The sequence below is a fragment of the Zophobas morio genome, unplaced genomic scaffold, assembly GCF_036711695.1.
Source record: "Zophobas morio isolate AGI-343-1 ecotype UQ-CSIRO unplaced genomic scaffold, CSIRO_AGI_Zmor_V1 ptg000044l, whole genome shotgun sequence".
Classification (NCBI taxonomy): Eukaryota; Metazoa; Arthropoda; class Insecta; order Coleoptera; family Tenebrionidae; genus Zophobas; species Zophobas morio.
The window spans coordinates 8,401,291-8,419,084 of record NW_026972149.1 but is presented as its reverse complement, the minus strand read 5'-3'; the positions used below and the strand labels follow the sequence as shown (position 1 = coordinate 8,419,084).

At 37.3% G+C, this 17,794-nt stretch overlaps 1 protein-coding gene across 6 annotated transcripts in view; it reads right to left on the bottom strand.

The window, feature by feature from the left end:
* Kcc (kazachoc) overlaps positions 1-17,794 on the bottom strand; it is a 38,290-nt gene that overhangs the window by 14,550 nt on the left and 5,946 nt on the right. The window contains exon 1 of one of the 6 annotated variants that reach the window (XM_064072241.1): positions 7,692-7,848. The exons of the other annotated variants lie outside the window; for them this stretch is intronic. Coding sequence (XP_063928311.1) covers positions 7,692-7,716 — 25 coding nt within the window. The 5' untranslated portion in view covers positions 7,717-7,848. Of the gene's footprint in view, positions 1-7,691; positions 7,849-17,794 lie in introns of those variants that run through there. 6 annotated transcript variants of the gene reach the window in all.

The window sequence follows — 17,794 nt, the reverse complement described above, 5'->3', positions numbered from 1 at the left end:
AATGCTACGGATTTGTGTGTAATCATCATAATAATGATAATAAACTTAATAACCTAAATATCTCTGCGAGATTAAAGGCCGGAAAGAGGAGCCGCAAGCTATTGTTTCTGTGTGATCAATGATATTATGGGAGTGATTCTAGCCGAGCTTTTGATCACTTTTGAACTTTTGCAATCTGGTTTCGAACGAACAGTGCCTAGATCCATTTCGCATTTCGCGATAAATTTCCATCGATTTCGCACCTCGTGCGAAGTGATAGCATCCCATTCAGGCGGAATGAAATTTTCAAATGAAACATGATGTAACGAGTTTCGGGTTCTTTAGATGTCTAATTCAGAGGTTACCTACTATATATTCCATTACTCGCCCAGGCTGTTTATTATATAGACCTTCTGGGCTAAAATGTTCTCTCTTTGTACATTACGTTTCAGTAGCTTTTAGGCTTTCGCTGCCGGTTCTCGTTCGCGTTTACCCTCAGTTCATTTTCACTCTTCGATTTCCTATGCCGTTATTTGTATTTGATGATTCTTGTTTCGCGTTTCTTCGATTTCGGCGCGCTTTGATAATCTTTCATATCTCCGTTTGATGTTGCGATATTATCGGATCGTTTCTTTCCTAAATCCGCGATGCCGTCGGCTGTTTAATAATAACATCCGTCTTTAAAGTTACACGTCTTGGAATTGTATCTCCGCGTAATATTTTAGTACCTAGATCCATCACCTTAAAGCTCAAACAAAGGACCAGAAACGTTGAAATTTGCATAACCCTTCACACAAAGGAACGACACAAGAATCATGTCTAGCTCGCAGCTCTCCTTCGTCGCCCTCGTTTAACTCGCATATCGCCACCGCGAATTTCACAAAAATAAAATCAATCCCACAAACTCAACACACGCCACAAAATCTTTTCAGGCTCATTTTTTTTTATGCAAAATCAAGACCGAAAGTAAAATAACTCGATTCGAAAGTTTCCCCATTTTCTCGACTTTATTAAGACAAACAGTGTCCAAACTCGTCCGCAAATTAGGATAACTTTGAAGACTGGATAATTTCCCCTTCTTCCCATCAAGACGAATGTGCGTCAACGTTAACATTTGCACAACTTAAAATAATATTTTTGGTATTTAAAGTAGGCTCTTAGCGTCATGAATATGCAAGGCGCATTATGCAAGGTAGATTCATCGCAAAGACAAATCCACAATTATGTTAAAATTTATGATACTGAATACTTATGTAATGGGTTTTTTAATTATTGCGATACTTCACTAAACTGGTCATACGACATACAATTAATTATTTTTAAAATACAATCGGGATCGACCCACGTCAACTCTTACAGGTGTTCTAAATTCTCTTACCTTGAAAATAAGGCCACACATGACAACGAGTGCTGTGACAGTTGACAGTTTGAGTACTCCAAATGACAGAAGACGTCAACGCACTTGAGGTATACACTCTACGGCATAAAAGTGCCGTTCCATGACCCCAAAAATTTTCCACAAAAATGTGACAACGTAGCAGTTTTTGAAAAATTTCGAATGAGTCATTTCGTTGATCGTAAATGTGGGTAAAAGTCAGTGTGTCGAGGTGTAAAAGTTATTGTTTAAAGCGTACAGCACACCTTTGAGTTTTATCGCCATGCAATTACCGTTGATTGCATTTTTGCTGCATAAAATGATATTTGTTAATGTAAGTGCACGGGTATTTTAAGTGCGACGTTTATGGTTGATAAATAAACCGAAGCACTCGCATCGTGCTCGATTTTTTCCAGTTGGGTCCCAATTAAAAGTTGAAAAATACGAAGCGAGTTAATCTGTTTGTGCTCGAGTGTACGAAAACACGAAAATTCCACTATTTAGGGCGTATCAGACTTATTAAATATGACAGTGAGAACTTAATACCCGGTAAAAACGACACCCCTTAAAAATTCGAAATTTAAGAGGCGACGGAACCCCGACGCCGCTCAAGTGGGAGGTGGAACGCGAGCAATCTCTCTTAATTTAACAAAATCTCCTCAACTTCAAACTGAATGATACAGTCAATTATTTTTTAATTATTTCACCCTCTGACGTGGCAATTTTTTCCAAATTAATTTGTTTAGACGTAATTAATTGCGCTCTTTACCACCACCACCACTCGCCGATATTTATCCTGAAATCATGTACTTATAATTTTCCATTTCGTCTATCCACATTAGCAGCGCGTAGATGATCAATAACGCCACAAAACGCGTGTTGGAATTGAACTTGACTGTAATATCAGCTGAAACGTTATATTTAAATGCTACCAACTGCAATCAACACTGTTATCTTATCAACTACAACACGATTACTGCTACAAACCGTCTTTTATTGTACGACAAAAACACAACTAGCGACTCGTATTTCAGGAATTTACAACAATAATGGGAATTTTTTTCGCTTCCTTTTTATTAAACGCTCAAGTATAATACTACAGATTTTTTTATCTTGTCTTTTAGTATTTCCTTTTCATTAGAGAAACCTTTGCGAAGAATGTTTTCCTCAAATAAACCGCTCGCGCTTCTCCAAAAATGCGCAAGATTCTTTCAATATATCCTAATAACATTATTCCTCGACAATAAAACCAACTTCCACTTCTCGCCCCACAAAATGAAGCCACGTTTCCAACCAAACCCGACCAAATGGAGAAAATTAAAAAGCCGACAAATTCACATCCGCCCGCATCTAATTTTACTAATCTCGATCGCACTATATGAATCAGCGATTTTGGAATTTTCTAAAATTAAGTATCGATGAAAACGTCGTATGATTGATGGCCTCATTTTGAAAAATACGGGTAAATAACTTATTTTGGTGAAGGTGCAATTTCGGTTATAATTAGAACGCGCTCTAGACAGAAATTGTCTCTAGGTAAAAGAGATGATATTCCCAAGTTGAGTGATCTTGTAACCTTTACACTCTACACTTTGTTGCCATTAGACTGCGGTAATGGCGCCTGCGAGGCCTGTAGAATGTAAATTGACTCCTGTCCAATATTCGACATGGTGTTGTGTTTATACTTTGTTGGTCTTTTTGCGGCAGCTAAAAGAGCTATATCGTTGTGACCCTCATTATATTCTCTTGCTAAACTGTTAAATGGCACACCTTACGACGAGAGTTACTTGTTGTAATTGTGCGGAAAGTTTCTGACATTTTAGGGGAACAAGCAAACAAAGTTTTATCTGTCTGTCTGTGCGTGTCATCGCGGGTAAGTTTCACTCGATTTTTCTCAAATTTCGTGATGTTACTTTCAACTGCCATCACGATGAAGTAGACGAAAAAACGATGATAAAATGCACTCCAGTGCACTAAACTATCAGTCTTCGAATGGATGAGAATAGTTCACTAATAGGCTTCTTCTACAAACTCGGTTAACACAGATAAGCAGCAATTATTATTATTTGTTTCCGATAGCTAAGGTCCACCAAGTACTTTACTGATATATCTTCGAACGAACCGAAACGGATTGATGCCATTGTTATAAGATCTACGTGCAGGTGCGCACCACCTTGTGAAGTACTAAAGACTTTAGAGTACTTCTCACAGCAAAGTTATTTCCTTCGAAATATAGGACCGTCAACCGGAGTACTAATATGAAGTGGGATCAAATTTCCTTTACCGTCTGCCCGACTTAAGACTGCATTTAGTCCAGAATAGTTGTGTAGTGAGCCATGAAATAAATTTTGGCGAACCTTATCGAAAGTCCAAAATTTGGGCAACGTGCTGCTTTGAAAAAGTATTGTGGACGTGGAGTTTCTAATGGGTTTATTTAAGCTGTTTTTGTGGCAATAATGAACTATAATTACAGGTGCATTAAGAAAAATAAATAGTAAATATGGAAATTCCTGTTATAACAACAATTTATCGGTGCTAAACAAACGTGTTTAAAAAAACAACTGCACACTCATGAAAATCAATTACGAGATGTGTTATTCAAATCACGCATTTTCCCCGGCAACATGCAAATTAACAAACTCAAATATTTATCAAGATTTTCAAATTGGTAATTTGTAATATTTAATTAATGAGCACTTGTAAAACAAATATTACCATAATCAGTTAAGTAAAAACAACAATAAATTTACATTGTGTGCTTCTTATCAACGTCTTTATTTACATTTATAATAAGGAAATAAAGTGCTAATTTGCATTAGAATTTCCATTTGGTAAAATATGGAAATGTTTTCATTTATGGATGGAAGGTGGTGATTTGATTACTTCGAAACAAATGGGAAATGGATGACGAAGGAAATTTATATATCATTTTCTTTGTATCAATAAAACCTTGAAACATATAGCTTAGACTATTTTTAACTCAATTAATTTCTATTTGTTTCGACCGGAAATGACACTAACTATGTATTTAAGCTGACACTAATGGACTCATTGGGGTACAAATCATGTTCGGGCAATGTACAAATTGGGGAATTTTTCGTAGAATTTAATAAAGAACACAGAATTTGCACGACACGGCATTTCGCATTCCCCCTAAAAAATTAATTAAACGTCAATCACATTCCCAATTCGATTTTGGCGACAATTTTAAAACAGACATTTTTTTATTAAAAACTTTTTAAACTTCGCGTAAATCACATCCAGACCATAATTTAGAAAACTCCCGCCGTTTATTTTGATTGATTCGATAAAAATCTTACACGACGTGTGAATTATAAATCGCGGCAAGCCCCAATTGGGGCTAAAATTTTAAATAACTCATACTATATTTGTCGTAGCGAAAAAGGTCTGATTGATACAGTCCTGTTATACAACGGAACGGACAAATGGCCCGTCGAGTATTGTGCGGAAACACATTTTCGAGAGTAAAAGCTGTTGGAGAAGTGAATTCAAATTAGTTTCCACGGCCTAACAAAATAATATAAACAAGCCCATGTCAAAATCGAACGAGCAATTTCGTCGCCGTTCAATGAATTCGTCTCTCGGGATCGTCGCTCGAAATTATTAAATAATTTTTAAGTGCGTCGGGCAGGCACGCGAATCACTCTTTCAATCTAGTTAAATAAATAATAACCTATTAAGCCTAACACGGTTTGTGTCGTTTATTAGAGCCACACTTTATGACTATGTGTTAAACGTCTGCTTGTTTATTTGATTTGACAAGCGGTTCCTAATCACTGCTAAGACCGCAAGCCGAAATCACGCTCATAAAATTACATTAAGTGCTATAATAGCGTACAAGATGCCCATAATATCGGTATATTACTCCCAGTTTTATGAAGCAGGTGTTTTGTCACTGCGTATTAAAACACCATCGTAAATATTTGTTGTCGTAAAGTGAAAATGAGCAAGGAAATTTCTCCCATTACTATTAACTTTGATAATGTATATGCTGTTAAGACCTAGGTCAAGTCGTAGCTGAAACTCTAGAATGGCGTATGTTAAGAGACGCAAAGGTTATAGATAGACCTTGCCTTCATGGTGGTATCTCTGGTACACGTTAAGGAACGCAGGGTTGCAAGTGCCTTAAGGGTCCCTAACCTTCCAGGGTGAAAATTAATTGTGGGACTGACGTCCTCACGTTCTAAAAGTACACATCGGCGCGTTAGGTACCTATGCTAACTCTGGCAGAAGAATTGCTGCCCCTTTAGAGTCTGATTTAAGCGCAGATAAAGAACCCTCAGGGAGAGGGATCAAGCAACAAAAAGATAAGAGCATGGAACTGGGATGTGGGAATAGGATGCTGAGGGTAGGAATTGGTAAAAGGCCCTAACCCTCCAGAGTGAGAATTAAGCGTGGGGTTGACACCCTCGTCTTGTAACAGTAGAAATCGGACGCCCCTCGGGAATATTTACCAGACAACGAATGAACAAGCATAAAACTGGGATTAGGACTTGGAATACGTTAGTGAGGAGTAGCTTAGTCGCGGAATAGAATAACCGTAGACTGAATCTAAGGCCTGCCGCCTCGAGTAAAGTATGGTAACCCTGGTAAAACCGCTGATCCTTCAGAGTGGGATTTAAGCGCGGGACTCCACTTTGTAAACGCAGAAAACTGGGAGCTAACCACTATGAGGGTAGAAGATGTGGCACGCTTGGATGAGGCACGAGATATGCTGACACTGAGGGTGGAAACCTAACCCCTGAGGTAAGGTATAAAGCAATCTTGGTCGGCTAGAGTGAGAATTAAGCCGACTCCACCCCGGAAAAGTAGAAGGAGGCCGACCCCCGGGAGTCGAACCAGGCAACGAATGGACAAGAATATGGAACTGGGATTAGGAACTTGGAATGCGATGCTGAGAGTTGGAACTATAGCCAGCTTGGATGAGGAGCAGCGTTAAGTATCGATTGAATATAGAGGCACTGCAAGAAATTAGATGTATCTGGACGGGAAGAAGTGGAATTTTGTGACCGCAAAAAAGTTAAGAACTTCATGTTTGTTTCAAAAGGGTAAACATAATTAGAAATACGGTCAAATCATCTGCAGAGTTGTTTAAATTGTGGTCGACTTTTACGACTGAGACGCTGCATTTGATGGTGATTCCGAGACAAGGGGAAATATCGCAAGAATAATGGATATAATTCAGTCCACGTACCAAAATCAACTTAGCAGTTTATATGAGCGGCGGTAAAATAAGATAGTGAAAGCACAAGATTGGCGTGGCCTGGGCATGTAGCACGAATGGAGGAATCAAGATTTTTAATGAAAATAATGTAGTAGAGGCCAGTGGGAAGGAGGAACAAGGGAAGGTCTGGGAAAATATTTCATTAGATCGTATCAATGAGGACTTATAAATAGTTGGCCGTAGTCTTACAACAAATATGTTGGTAGAATTCCATCGAAAATAAGTAATGGGATACCTGTATTCTGTTATCAAACAACAGCGTAAACTGCAAATTATGGATAATGTTAAAGCCACATAGCTTCCATTATTTATGGTAGTTATCACCGTAAATGCTTAGTTTCTGGTGCTAACAACCTACATGAATTGTGAATCATACAATCATAACACTTCTTGATATGAATAAACAAATAAACACGGTTTGCACAGCTTTCACTTAAATGTTCGAAGTCCATTATAATATAAACACGATAATTGCTGCTAAAATTGTGTTTCTCTTAAAGTGAGGTTAAAATATATATATTTTTTTTCTTTTCGCAATACAACAAGCCGTCGGAAAATCGAATAAAAACAAGGAACCCAATTCGTGTAGCACTGTTGTGTATACAGTACGACTGTCGGATATTGAGTGTTTAGGCGTCTTCCCCACTTTACCTTGTTGTCTGAAAAAACAGGTTTGACTTATCGTTTCCGATAGAAGCCCCTAATTGAATCTGCACCTCTTGTTACAAATCAATAAAGATGAATCCTGTAATTAACAGTAAACACGAGTTTGATGGTTGTTTTAAGCGATCGAGTGGCTCTGTTTGGCACTCAAATAGTTAAATATCACCTGTTGATGTTAAAACCATGGAAATATTGCAAAGTTGCGTGCTTGCAAGAATGTGACGGAAAAACCGATTTAACGCGGCGGATTGCTATGCCACTTTTAGATATTGTGACGGATTGTTTTCACCCTTGTCAAAATAAAAACTGATTTGCGGTAAACAATACGTCTCGGGAATGTAGCACCTGCCGAGTTCGCAACTGACCGAAGAATTAATTATTTTTGGGGCGAAAACGAGTTCGTTTCTGGTTCTGGTGGTGGTGACTTACCGATGATCGATGATTTCTTGGCCATGTGTGACAACAAACTGCTCTTTACCAAAATGAGGACTAAATGAAGTAAACTCGTCGAAAATTGGAGTTCGAACTCCGGACAAGCGACCAATAATAGGGCGTTATTAGATTCGAACAAATATTTAAAATAATTGTCTCGTAGCGGTGATAATAGTCACGTGATAAATTTAACCATTAGGAAGCAGTGGCGGCTCGTCGGTGGCAACGATTTCATGAAGGAAAAATTCTGCACGTTCTTCTCGGCTCGCTTTTGCTGGAATTGCTATATTTCCGTGGGGACTGTTTGCTGAGAACTGTTGGAATTTGTGTAAATAGCTCTCTAGATTAGGTCTGAGAATCGACATATTTCAATGAACAAATATAATAAATCTACAGGAGTGATTGATGCGCGTGCTGTCCATAACAATTGTGTCAGCGGGATACGTAGAAACGCAACTTCGTTATCTTTTTATTTATTTTTTATTATTGTTTTTTTTTTTTTTGAAAATCAATATAGGATTGAAGACTGTGTGTAATGTGGGTAGCGGTATTAAAAAGTTTTGTGGATTAATGACATTGTCGTTTGCCCAATGTACGTGCGACCAGCTGCCACTGCTTTTAAATTTACACCGATTGCCGTTGGCTGGATGAAAACATTAAAATTAATAAGAACGCGGGAACTTAGCTCACAAGATGCGGGAGCAATAAAATCGAGCCGTCAAAAGTGGTAAAAAGCAATCTTTCACTACCCCCTTATCTATTCATGAATTATTTACCACGCGACCCTGAAGGCAAAGCCTTGACCGAATTTGTGTTAATATTATCGGCACATCGATGCGTTCAACCATTTCCACTAATGTGACAAATTCGACCATTTAATAAACAAACCCTTTTAAAAGCTTTTGAATAATTAATGACCAATTAGAAAAGTGCTGTTTCTCGTCTAACAATATTTGAACTTTATAAATGAATTGGAATTACGAACCCCTCTAAAAGCAAAACCCTAATAACTTTAACATAAAGTGTATAAAACTGGCTATTGACGCAGTCCTTGTCGCCTCGGTATTTTCAAATGCTGTAACGAACTCTTTAATACCGGCGTCTTCATTAAATTCCTCACGCCCGATGAAAAGACAGAACAAACCGCAAAGAAAATGAATTGCGCGAAAAATTTCAACGCAAATAACATAATAAAAGCCGGAAACACAAAGAAAAATACGAGAAAAGAGAGGGCAAGGAACAATGATCGTAAAAAAGGAGGATTGTGACAATATAACGGCAAACAATGAGGAAAATGGCTACAGAAATAATTTAGTAGCTCGAAGAGAAGAAACTCGCAGGAATTAAGCAAGGATGCTCACTCGATCCCACGTTGTTTGCTTTATTTATGTACGCAGGAATTGGAAACCGTATTCTGGTGGTAAAGACGAAATCCTTTACTCCTTATAGTCTCCTCGTTCAGGTTTATGTTATTGTCAACATCAGAATTTCATAAAGATGCTAAAATTTTAAGCGGAATAATAATAGCCAATGCCAGGTGACGAAAACGCTCTTCCACTCTCTAAATTGCGAACAACCACTACTTACTTTAAAATGGAGGGTAATTAAACGCCTCCTGCAGGTTATAGCGTCTTAAATCGACACTTGGACCTAACTTGATGAAACAATAAATCCTGCAAAATTCGCACAAATCTGTCTTTTACACAGTAAATGTATGTTTATTAAAATTACAAAGTAACCGGTTCGTTAGTTAAAAAGACAAAACACAAAAGCGCGCAATCTAATACAATTATACGAACGTTAAAAGCGGTGTTCTCTAAAAGTTTTAGTGAAGAGCTGCATTTTCCATTTAGCTCAGGATAAACTTATCAACAGCTTACTGAAACGATGAGAAATGGGAAAACGCGCTTTGAAAATTAAAGGATCGGGATTTAAGCGAATCGTCCTAATGTTTTCGAGTGCATTGACGCACAATTTATTTAGAATTTTTAATTGCCAATTAGAGTAAAATTCATAAAATGACTCAATTATTAATTAAAATTGTCATCGGGGCTTTCACGTTTCGATGAAATATGTCGCCGTCATGTAACCGTCTGGTAGCCATTAGGATTACCAATTTAGCTCGAGTGCTGCTATTTATTGACACCAATTATGCCTCATACAAATACCCGTATTTTATTTTTTGTAATACGTAGCGACTGAAATCGCTCAATTTGCCGCAAAAACTGACGAAATTAACGAAATTGTGAGGGGAAATAATCGCAGACAGTTAGCATGAAGACATGGAGAATTGAATAATTTGTAATTAATGGAAGATTCCGTCTTGTTTGGTTTGTCGCCGTAGCAATTACTATGCAAACGACGGTGTACAAGAGAGTCATTTCGACGATGTTTATTTTCTTGTTTTCTTGGAAAATTGCACACCTAATGCGAAAGCTGTCTGTCTCCAGGACTACCGCACCAATTACTTTGAAATTAAACGTACTTAGTCGTAGTGTTATCGAAACGATAGCCGAATCAACTTATTTTATCGACTGTAGCGAAAATGAACGCGAGTTTTTTCATGACTCCTAGACAGGGAAAAAGTAGGTCCCGTTTCCGTTCGCTGGACTCACGCTAACCAAAATTTGTGTGATCAAAATTTGATGAGTTAACTTAAAGTTTCGTTAAGTAACCATATTTTTGTAGTGATATACAGGGGTTATAATGGAAAAATGAAACCTGGAGGATCAAGTCCGCCCAGACCTAATTAATGTTTCCCAGACGTGACTTGAAAATACCGCCGAAGTAATTAATTAACCTTTAGGTGTGTTCTATAAATTTACTGTGTAAATGGAAAAAAAAACTATTGTCATTCGTAACATCGACCTGTTGAACGTGAGGGTATTAACAACGGAGTATATATCAATAGATTATTCAGAAACATATCTGAGCCGAGTCAATATTTAATTAAGTATGGTCTTAATTGGGTGTACCAAAAGTAAATTTGCTCAAAGTGTGTAAACTGAAATAACGCAACCGAAGTTAATGTGTTTTTTGACAAATACAAGCTATCATTTACGAAGTAATTGGGTTGTTTCCTCTCGAATTATTTTTAAAAGCTTGAAGGTAAATTAAATATGAGCACATTTGGTTAAGACAATTTAATTAAAAGGAAAACGCTACGTACTCGTGTCTATGTAAAGGAGAAAAAGGCAGACGTCGAGAACAGTGAGAATGATTTTTTTACCTGAGTACAACCGATGACAAAAACAATAAAGAAGAATAAACGTTAGCCGACGTACCATAAAAGCCCCACCAGTAGTGAGCGGTTAGCATCATAAAGTTCAAATATTGTTGAGTAAACATTATGGGAGACAATGAAACGAGAGGCATCGCAAGCTGCGATAATTAATTGGATCTGCCATTGGCGGTTATATTAATGTTAACGAATATAGCACGTGATTAACTGAAGAAGTGTAATTAGCGAAATCCAATTATTTTTTAACAATCAAAGCAAACGCAGCGTAATTGGATTACGTTAAATGGTCGACTTCAAAAGCTCGCACTGTCACAAAGAAATTATTAACAATTTTTTCGCGAAAAGGCCGGCCGGCACATGGAGCACGACTGCTCGTATTGCTACTAATAAAAATTTTACGATTTATCTCAAATGAGGCGGCCATCTGTTATTTTTTGTGCGATATTTTACACAACTAAACAATATTTTATCAGTTTAACAAATTATCACATTAACACTAGCTATAAATTCAGACAATGTAATTCCACTCAATAAAGGCATAATTAATTTTCGGGCGAACTTTCGAACTTTCGTAATTTATTGAGATAAACACAAAGCTTTGATGATGGAAGCTAACTCCGGCGCATCCACCAATTTCATCGCATCAAATCCAAAACAAAGCAAAAATAGCCAATCAAAAACACATCGTAGTCGCGCGTGAACACGTATTTCGTATTTTTCTCAATTTTCTCGAATTTTTAACGTAAGGACGACGGCGCGCAAACGAGTTTGTTAATAAAAAACGACCCTTTTCGAGAGCTATTCGCAGGAGCATTCAAAGCGGCACACACGTTGCTAATTTTGTATTGAGCAGGGAGAAAGAACTCGTTTAATTCGCCCCATTTTTAATGAAATCACTGCCTGTCGCTGCTTTTCTCTTATTAAATTCGTCGATTTAAGCGCAAATTAATGGCAAACGGGTTAATTGATTCGATAAAAGAAGGGTATTGTGCGACGCCGATGACGTTTACAACTTCCTACCATATGTACGCTATCGATTTTTTCAAGTAAACACGATTTGCGCTCGGCTATTAATGAAAATAACTATTATTTAACGAGCGCTGACGACGGACCTCGAGCCTGCAAAAATTTACCCAAATAGAGCCGACGGACACAGACCGGAAATTATGTGCATAATTCTACATTTTTAAACGAATCAATTTACTGAACCCACATATAATGAACACAAAATTTTGCGGTTCTCGTGGGAGCAAGCGCTTTTGGCCCACTTCGGACATCTTTTTTTGATTTATTTCGCTATATATGGGGGGTTCCCGGGTCTCCGCCACCCTAGATAATCGATTTGGTAATCACGGGATTGCCGAAACGATGCCTGTTTGCCTGCGATAACGCAAAACATAATATATTTAAGATACTCATGTTTTGCACCTATTTTATACGTTTATACTATCCTCTGCGTTAAATTACATTCATTTGAATTAATTTTAACTGTCGACATGTATGTAGCAAAAATTAAATTCGACACTCGACACTTGGTCCTACAAACGAGTGCAGCGTCATTGTATTACTTACATTACTTCAACGGAACGGTGTATTCTGCGTCCTCAACGTTGCCGCTCTTATCTTTACAATAAAATTTTTGAAAAATCTAGATGAACGTTACTTCGCGCATTTTAAGTACGACTTACGTCATCAAATTTTTTGTGGGGATGGACAGACAAGTTACGGACATTCTTACAATTTGATTTTCTGAGACCTTCCTTATAAGGACTTCAAAAAAATAAAAATTATATTTACGAACTTCAACCAATACCGCATCCTATGGTGTATATCTCATTAAACATTTATCGCAAAAATAATACCATCAATCTTTTGAAGGCCATACAAAAAATAATTTCAGATAATGTTCAGTAATCTATAAATTAATGAAGTTTGTTACGTAATCTTTGAGATAAACCTTTTTTTTTAGAACAACCCATATATGTACGGTTACTACAACTCGTTTTGGAAATCGGAAAGGATGAATTATAGCCGCGATTCACCAACGACGTGGGCATCATTAAGATAACTGTTTTGTTTATGTTTTGGGGTTGTTTTTTCAGTTAAGTAAAGACACAATAAATATGACGTAATAAAAAACCCCCACAAAAAGCCAATATAGCACGTAATAAAAATTAACGAAGTGTGAAATTAATGTAAAGCAAAACAAGACAGTATGGCGTAAAAACGGATAGAATTAAAGTGGCTGAAACAACGTTGAAAGAAAGCCCACTTGTAACGTATGTTGTAAACAGGGTAAACATAGTTAGTGTGGTAGCTGTGCTTCATTATTTGCTTCCGTTTAAACTACCCACAGGGACAACACGTCTTAGAACCACGAAGCAACATTTGTTTATCATCACATCCATCTCCTCTTCCAGCAAAGTTAAAAAAAGCAATTTTCTCTTTCGCACCAGTTCCAGTTTATTTAATTCAAGCAAATTATAAACAGAATCAGACAAGTTTTTATAGCTTTACACATCAACGATTGTGTTCGCATTCTTCCATCACGATAAAACACATTTTTTTTTAATTTTAGAGAGGCGATGGATCCTTGGAAAGGGTACGCACGAGTTTCCTGCATGTAAACAGGGTAAACAATTTGCGTGGGGGTATCACTCTTGTTGACTCGTCCAACCAGCTGAAAAATATACAAGGCGTAGTTCACCCCGCATTCACCCCCGAAGGAAATATTTATTTAATTCGAGTAAATGTAGTTATTACACAACGAAGCATGAGTAGCTATAAAAAGCACCGTACGACATAGCATCGCCTTGATGACTCATGAAATAATGTGGGGTTAGAGTTACGTGCGCGGTGGGGGCGGATTTTACGATCGCTCTCTCCCGATTCTCCCAAGATTTAAAAATTCCTGGTTAGATAATAACTCGCGATTTCGCTAAACTGACGCTGACATTAATTTTGACAAACTCCATTATTTTGTTTATGCGAATTTCGAGCTAACATGGTAATCCCACGCCAACCGAGCCACCTTAAAAATTTTATTTTTTTATTTTTTGCTAAAGGGTACATTTGTTTGGCTTACACGAAGCGCTAAAAAATAATTATGTTTCCAACAAGCTTTAACAAATGTTCGTGCCATTAATAATTCAAAAAGCAAAAAAGTCTGCGAGTTTTTGCAACGTGTGCTCTTTGTGAGTGACGCTGAGTGAAGTGGAGCTTGAACTTCGCCATTGTAACAGCCGATTTCAAATTTAAATTGCTCGCGACTAAAGTTCGCTACATGGACCCTAACGTTATTTTAGAAAATTTAAATAGCATTTATTATGCAAAATTTTGAGATGACGCCATCAGTCAGGAAATATATTGACTCAAGTGGTAATAACGTCTTTAACTTTTATGTTAGTAAATCGCTAGAACTAAATTAACAAAATCACATGTGACAGAACGTGCTATAGAGGCAATCGTAGCTTATTGCGGCTTTACTACATATGTGAACTTATCCATTGATTATTCCGTAGGAGCTAAGAAATTAAGCCCAAAGTGTGAATTAGAGACGTTGTGGTCTTAAATTGTCGCTACTCGAATCCGTTCAACAAATCTCGGGACTTGTTTACGACTTGTAATTAATTAAGTGCGAAAACAAAGGGTATTTTAGCAAGTGGCATCTGTTCTAAATTCAGTAAACACTGTTTTTTGGCCTGAGATTAAAATTAAACTAAAGTAAATATACTCAAGCGAAAAGAACCACTCCATATAGATTTCTAACAATTTGAATATACATTTTAAAAAGCCCGTTCTTGCTCACAAATTTATGGAACATACAACGATTCGCATCACAAAGGAACTTAATAAGCTGAAAGCACTAACACGCAAGTAGATATTATATCATACTCGACTTATTTAATTGCATTTAAACTGGCCATCTTGAGAGGGTTAGGGATTTGAATTTAATTTTCGCAAATTGCTTTGTAGGCTACACCACATCAATTGAGCACCTGTGAACGCCTGTGCTAAATGGTAGCGGCGTCTAAGCATTAATTCTCCATTTCTAAGACATTTGTAACATTGGCCGTTCTAAATGCGAACAGTAATAAGATGTGCCTTGTCCGTTTATCTTAATTATTTTTGAGAAGGGTCCAGCTCGGACTGTGCTTGTATTCCGTGATATGATTAGTAAATTAGCGCTTATTTTTACTTCCTGAGTGACGTTTCTAGAGTATGGAAAAATAGGTCTTCCGTTTCCGTCTGTCCGTCTAGGTTAAGAACAAGTTGGAACGCCAACCGAAATTTGCTTAGTCATCCCCAGTAATAATTTGGTGACGTCACCTCAAAATTTTGCATGATAAATGTTATTTAAATTTTATAAAATCACATACGTCTGTATTGTGGTGATCTTGCCATATTTTCAGTTGTGTCGGTTGACGCAATAGGCTGCATCAAAATTCGGGTATGGTGATATTTCCCTCCTACGTGCTCCTTCCATTTGAGGTAAATTTCGCGGCAAATTGCCGGATGACTGTCTCGCAAGCCCAATTAATTAATATCGGATCGATTCAGATTTGGGATGATCCTTCTCGTGCATTTCGTACATGTATTTGCCTTTTCGTTAATCATTTATACAGTGTTCCATTTTAATCAGCTCTCTGACGACTCTTCAAACTAATTAACACGACACTTGCCAACCCCATCACGTATTAATTCTTCGGCTTCAGTTACTGATTTCGAGCACTATTGGGATCTTAACACAGTATTATTTATTCATCTAATTAGGTCCCTTTTTTCCCCTCGCACAATAGTCTCGATCAATATAACCTTTTTTTGCACACCACAAATATAGAGCTCGGAAAACTTTGACGTATCGAACGAACTTCCAGAACAACGCAATTCGAATATTTTAAGCGAATGCCGACAAAACAATTTTAAAGTTAAATGCTTTTTCTTGTTCGCTGACGAATTTAGCGAAATCGGTTTAAACGAACTACGTACGAGGAGGTTAATTGAGACACTTTTATATCAAATATTTATAGCAAAGTTTAACAAGTTTCCTGACTTAGCGGATAACGTGAAAGTTTTATTCGAAACATTAGAATCGGAGGGATTCTAAGAACTTCTATCTACATCAAACTTGAAAATTCCACTCTTTAAATCCGCTCACCGCAAATCGCGGAATTTATCAACGCCTTGAGGTGTACACCGCGGAATATACAATTAGTGTTTTATGCAGGTTATGTAAACCTCAAAAAAACCCGCCACGGTTATGTAAAACCACCAACCGACCGAATATTCAATTTGCGTTTTTATTCTTATTTTTAGTACGTAAGAAGAAACAGTCGATCACAAAGCAGACGTCTTTCCCAGCAAAAAATAAAACCTGCATTTTCAATAAAACCGTTTTTACGCATAAAAGGAAGTTTTAAATTTGCAACATACGAACGACAAATTGAGTTTTACACAAAGATTGAAGTACGCACGCATGAAAATGAAAAATACCTTTATTCAAATTTTATGATTGTCAACAGCATCACTCGCAATAACGAATTTAATTATAGCGCTCTGCGAATTAAACAAACTTACGCATTCTTGGTAAAACAAACCGCAATTGGCTCACACAAGCGCCGCCTTCTCGTCTTCCAATTAGAGTTCTACCTCACAAGAGCTCCCGAAAAGCTTTCAGCAGTAATTAGTGGCTTTAAACAGATTTTAATATTTCAATAGCTCCCAGTTAATAAACAGCTACGAATAAATTTCGAAATGCTCAAAAGGAGGCGGTCTTCGATCGATCAATAATATGCCTACGTTTCACAGAGGGCGTTGTCTCTGCGCCGATTCGTCACATGATTAAGAGGCGGGGCTGGAGTTAACCAATCAAACAAATCGATCGGCGGCGTTGTTAACCACTAGCTTAGCAAACAAGAGGGAAAATGTTTACCACCGAGCGTCTGAATTAGGGAGGAGAGCACGCAACGGGAGATGATTGAAAAAACTGATTTAAATACGATAAACCGAAATTACTTATTATCGGCACCGATGAAATTACATATATATGAGATCATTAAATTTTTGCGCATAAAGCCAACGTTACGTGACAAAGAGGACAAATTAAACGTTCGTTTTCCATTAACTAGATCGCTTATCTGCTGAGTTATGTCTTCATTATGCAAATATACATTATTTTAAACACAAAATACATTCAAATGGCCCCCACACTTTTGGTTTAGCACAAATAACTATACATTATGAAACTTAAAAAAATACAACTTACTGCTGAAAAAATGGTTTAAGGTTATTTAGACACAATTTCCATCGCCGCTGAAATACATTCGAAAATATGCGACTTCGAAAATTTATAAAATTCAATTTTGCGAATTTTGCTGTTGATTTGATCAATAAAAAACTGCAGCCCGGGATTAATCACCGGACCTCTCTGACGCCTGGACTATCGCTGTTCTTAATAAAAAAAGCAAGGTAGATTCATAAACCACAAGTACAGGAGTATTATTTCCTAAAATTTTAATGACCTTTACTAAGAAGCATTTGACGTGGACCGCCCGATGATTCCTATTCCAATACTTTCTTAGTTTACGCTAGGGGAGTAAAAATTCAAGCAAATTAATAAATCAAAAGTATAGAAATATTGTTTTATAAAATTTAAACAGGATTTCCTGACCAAAATTGTATCAAATTGCCGATCGTGGTTAGCGTTTTTCCAGCTACATGATTTCCTAAAATACCTAAAATGTCACACTAAGGCATACTTTGTTTCGGGAAGTAAAAATCTTCACGAAATCAGTCGACCGTGGTCGAAGTAAGTCGCGCATGCGCACGAGTGCATATTTTCCAGCCAAAAGTGAACAGA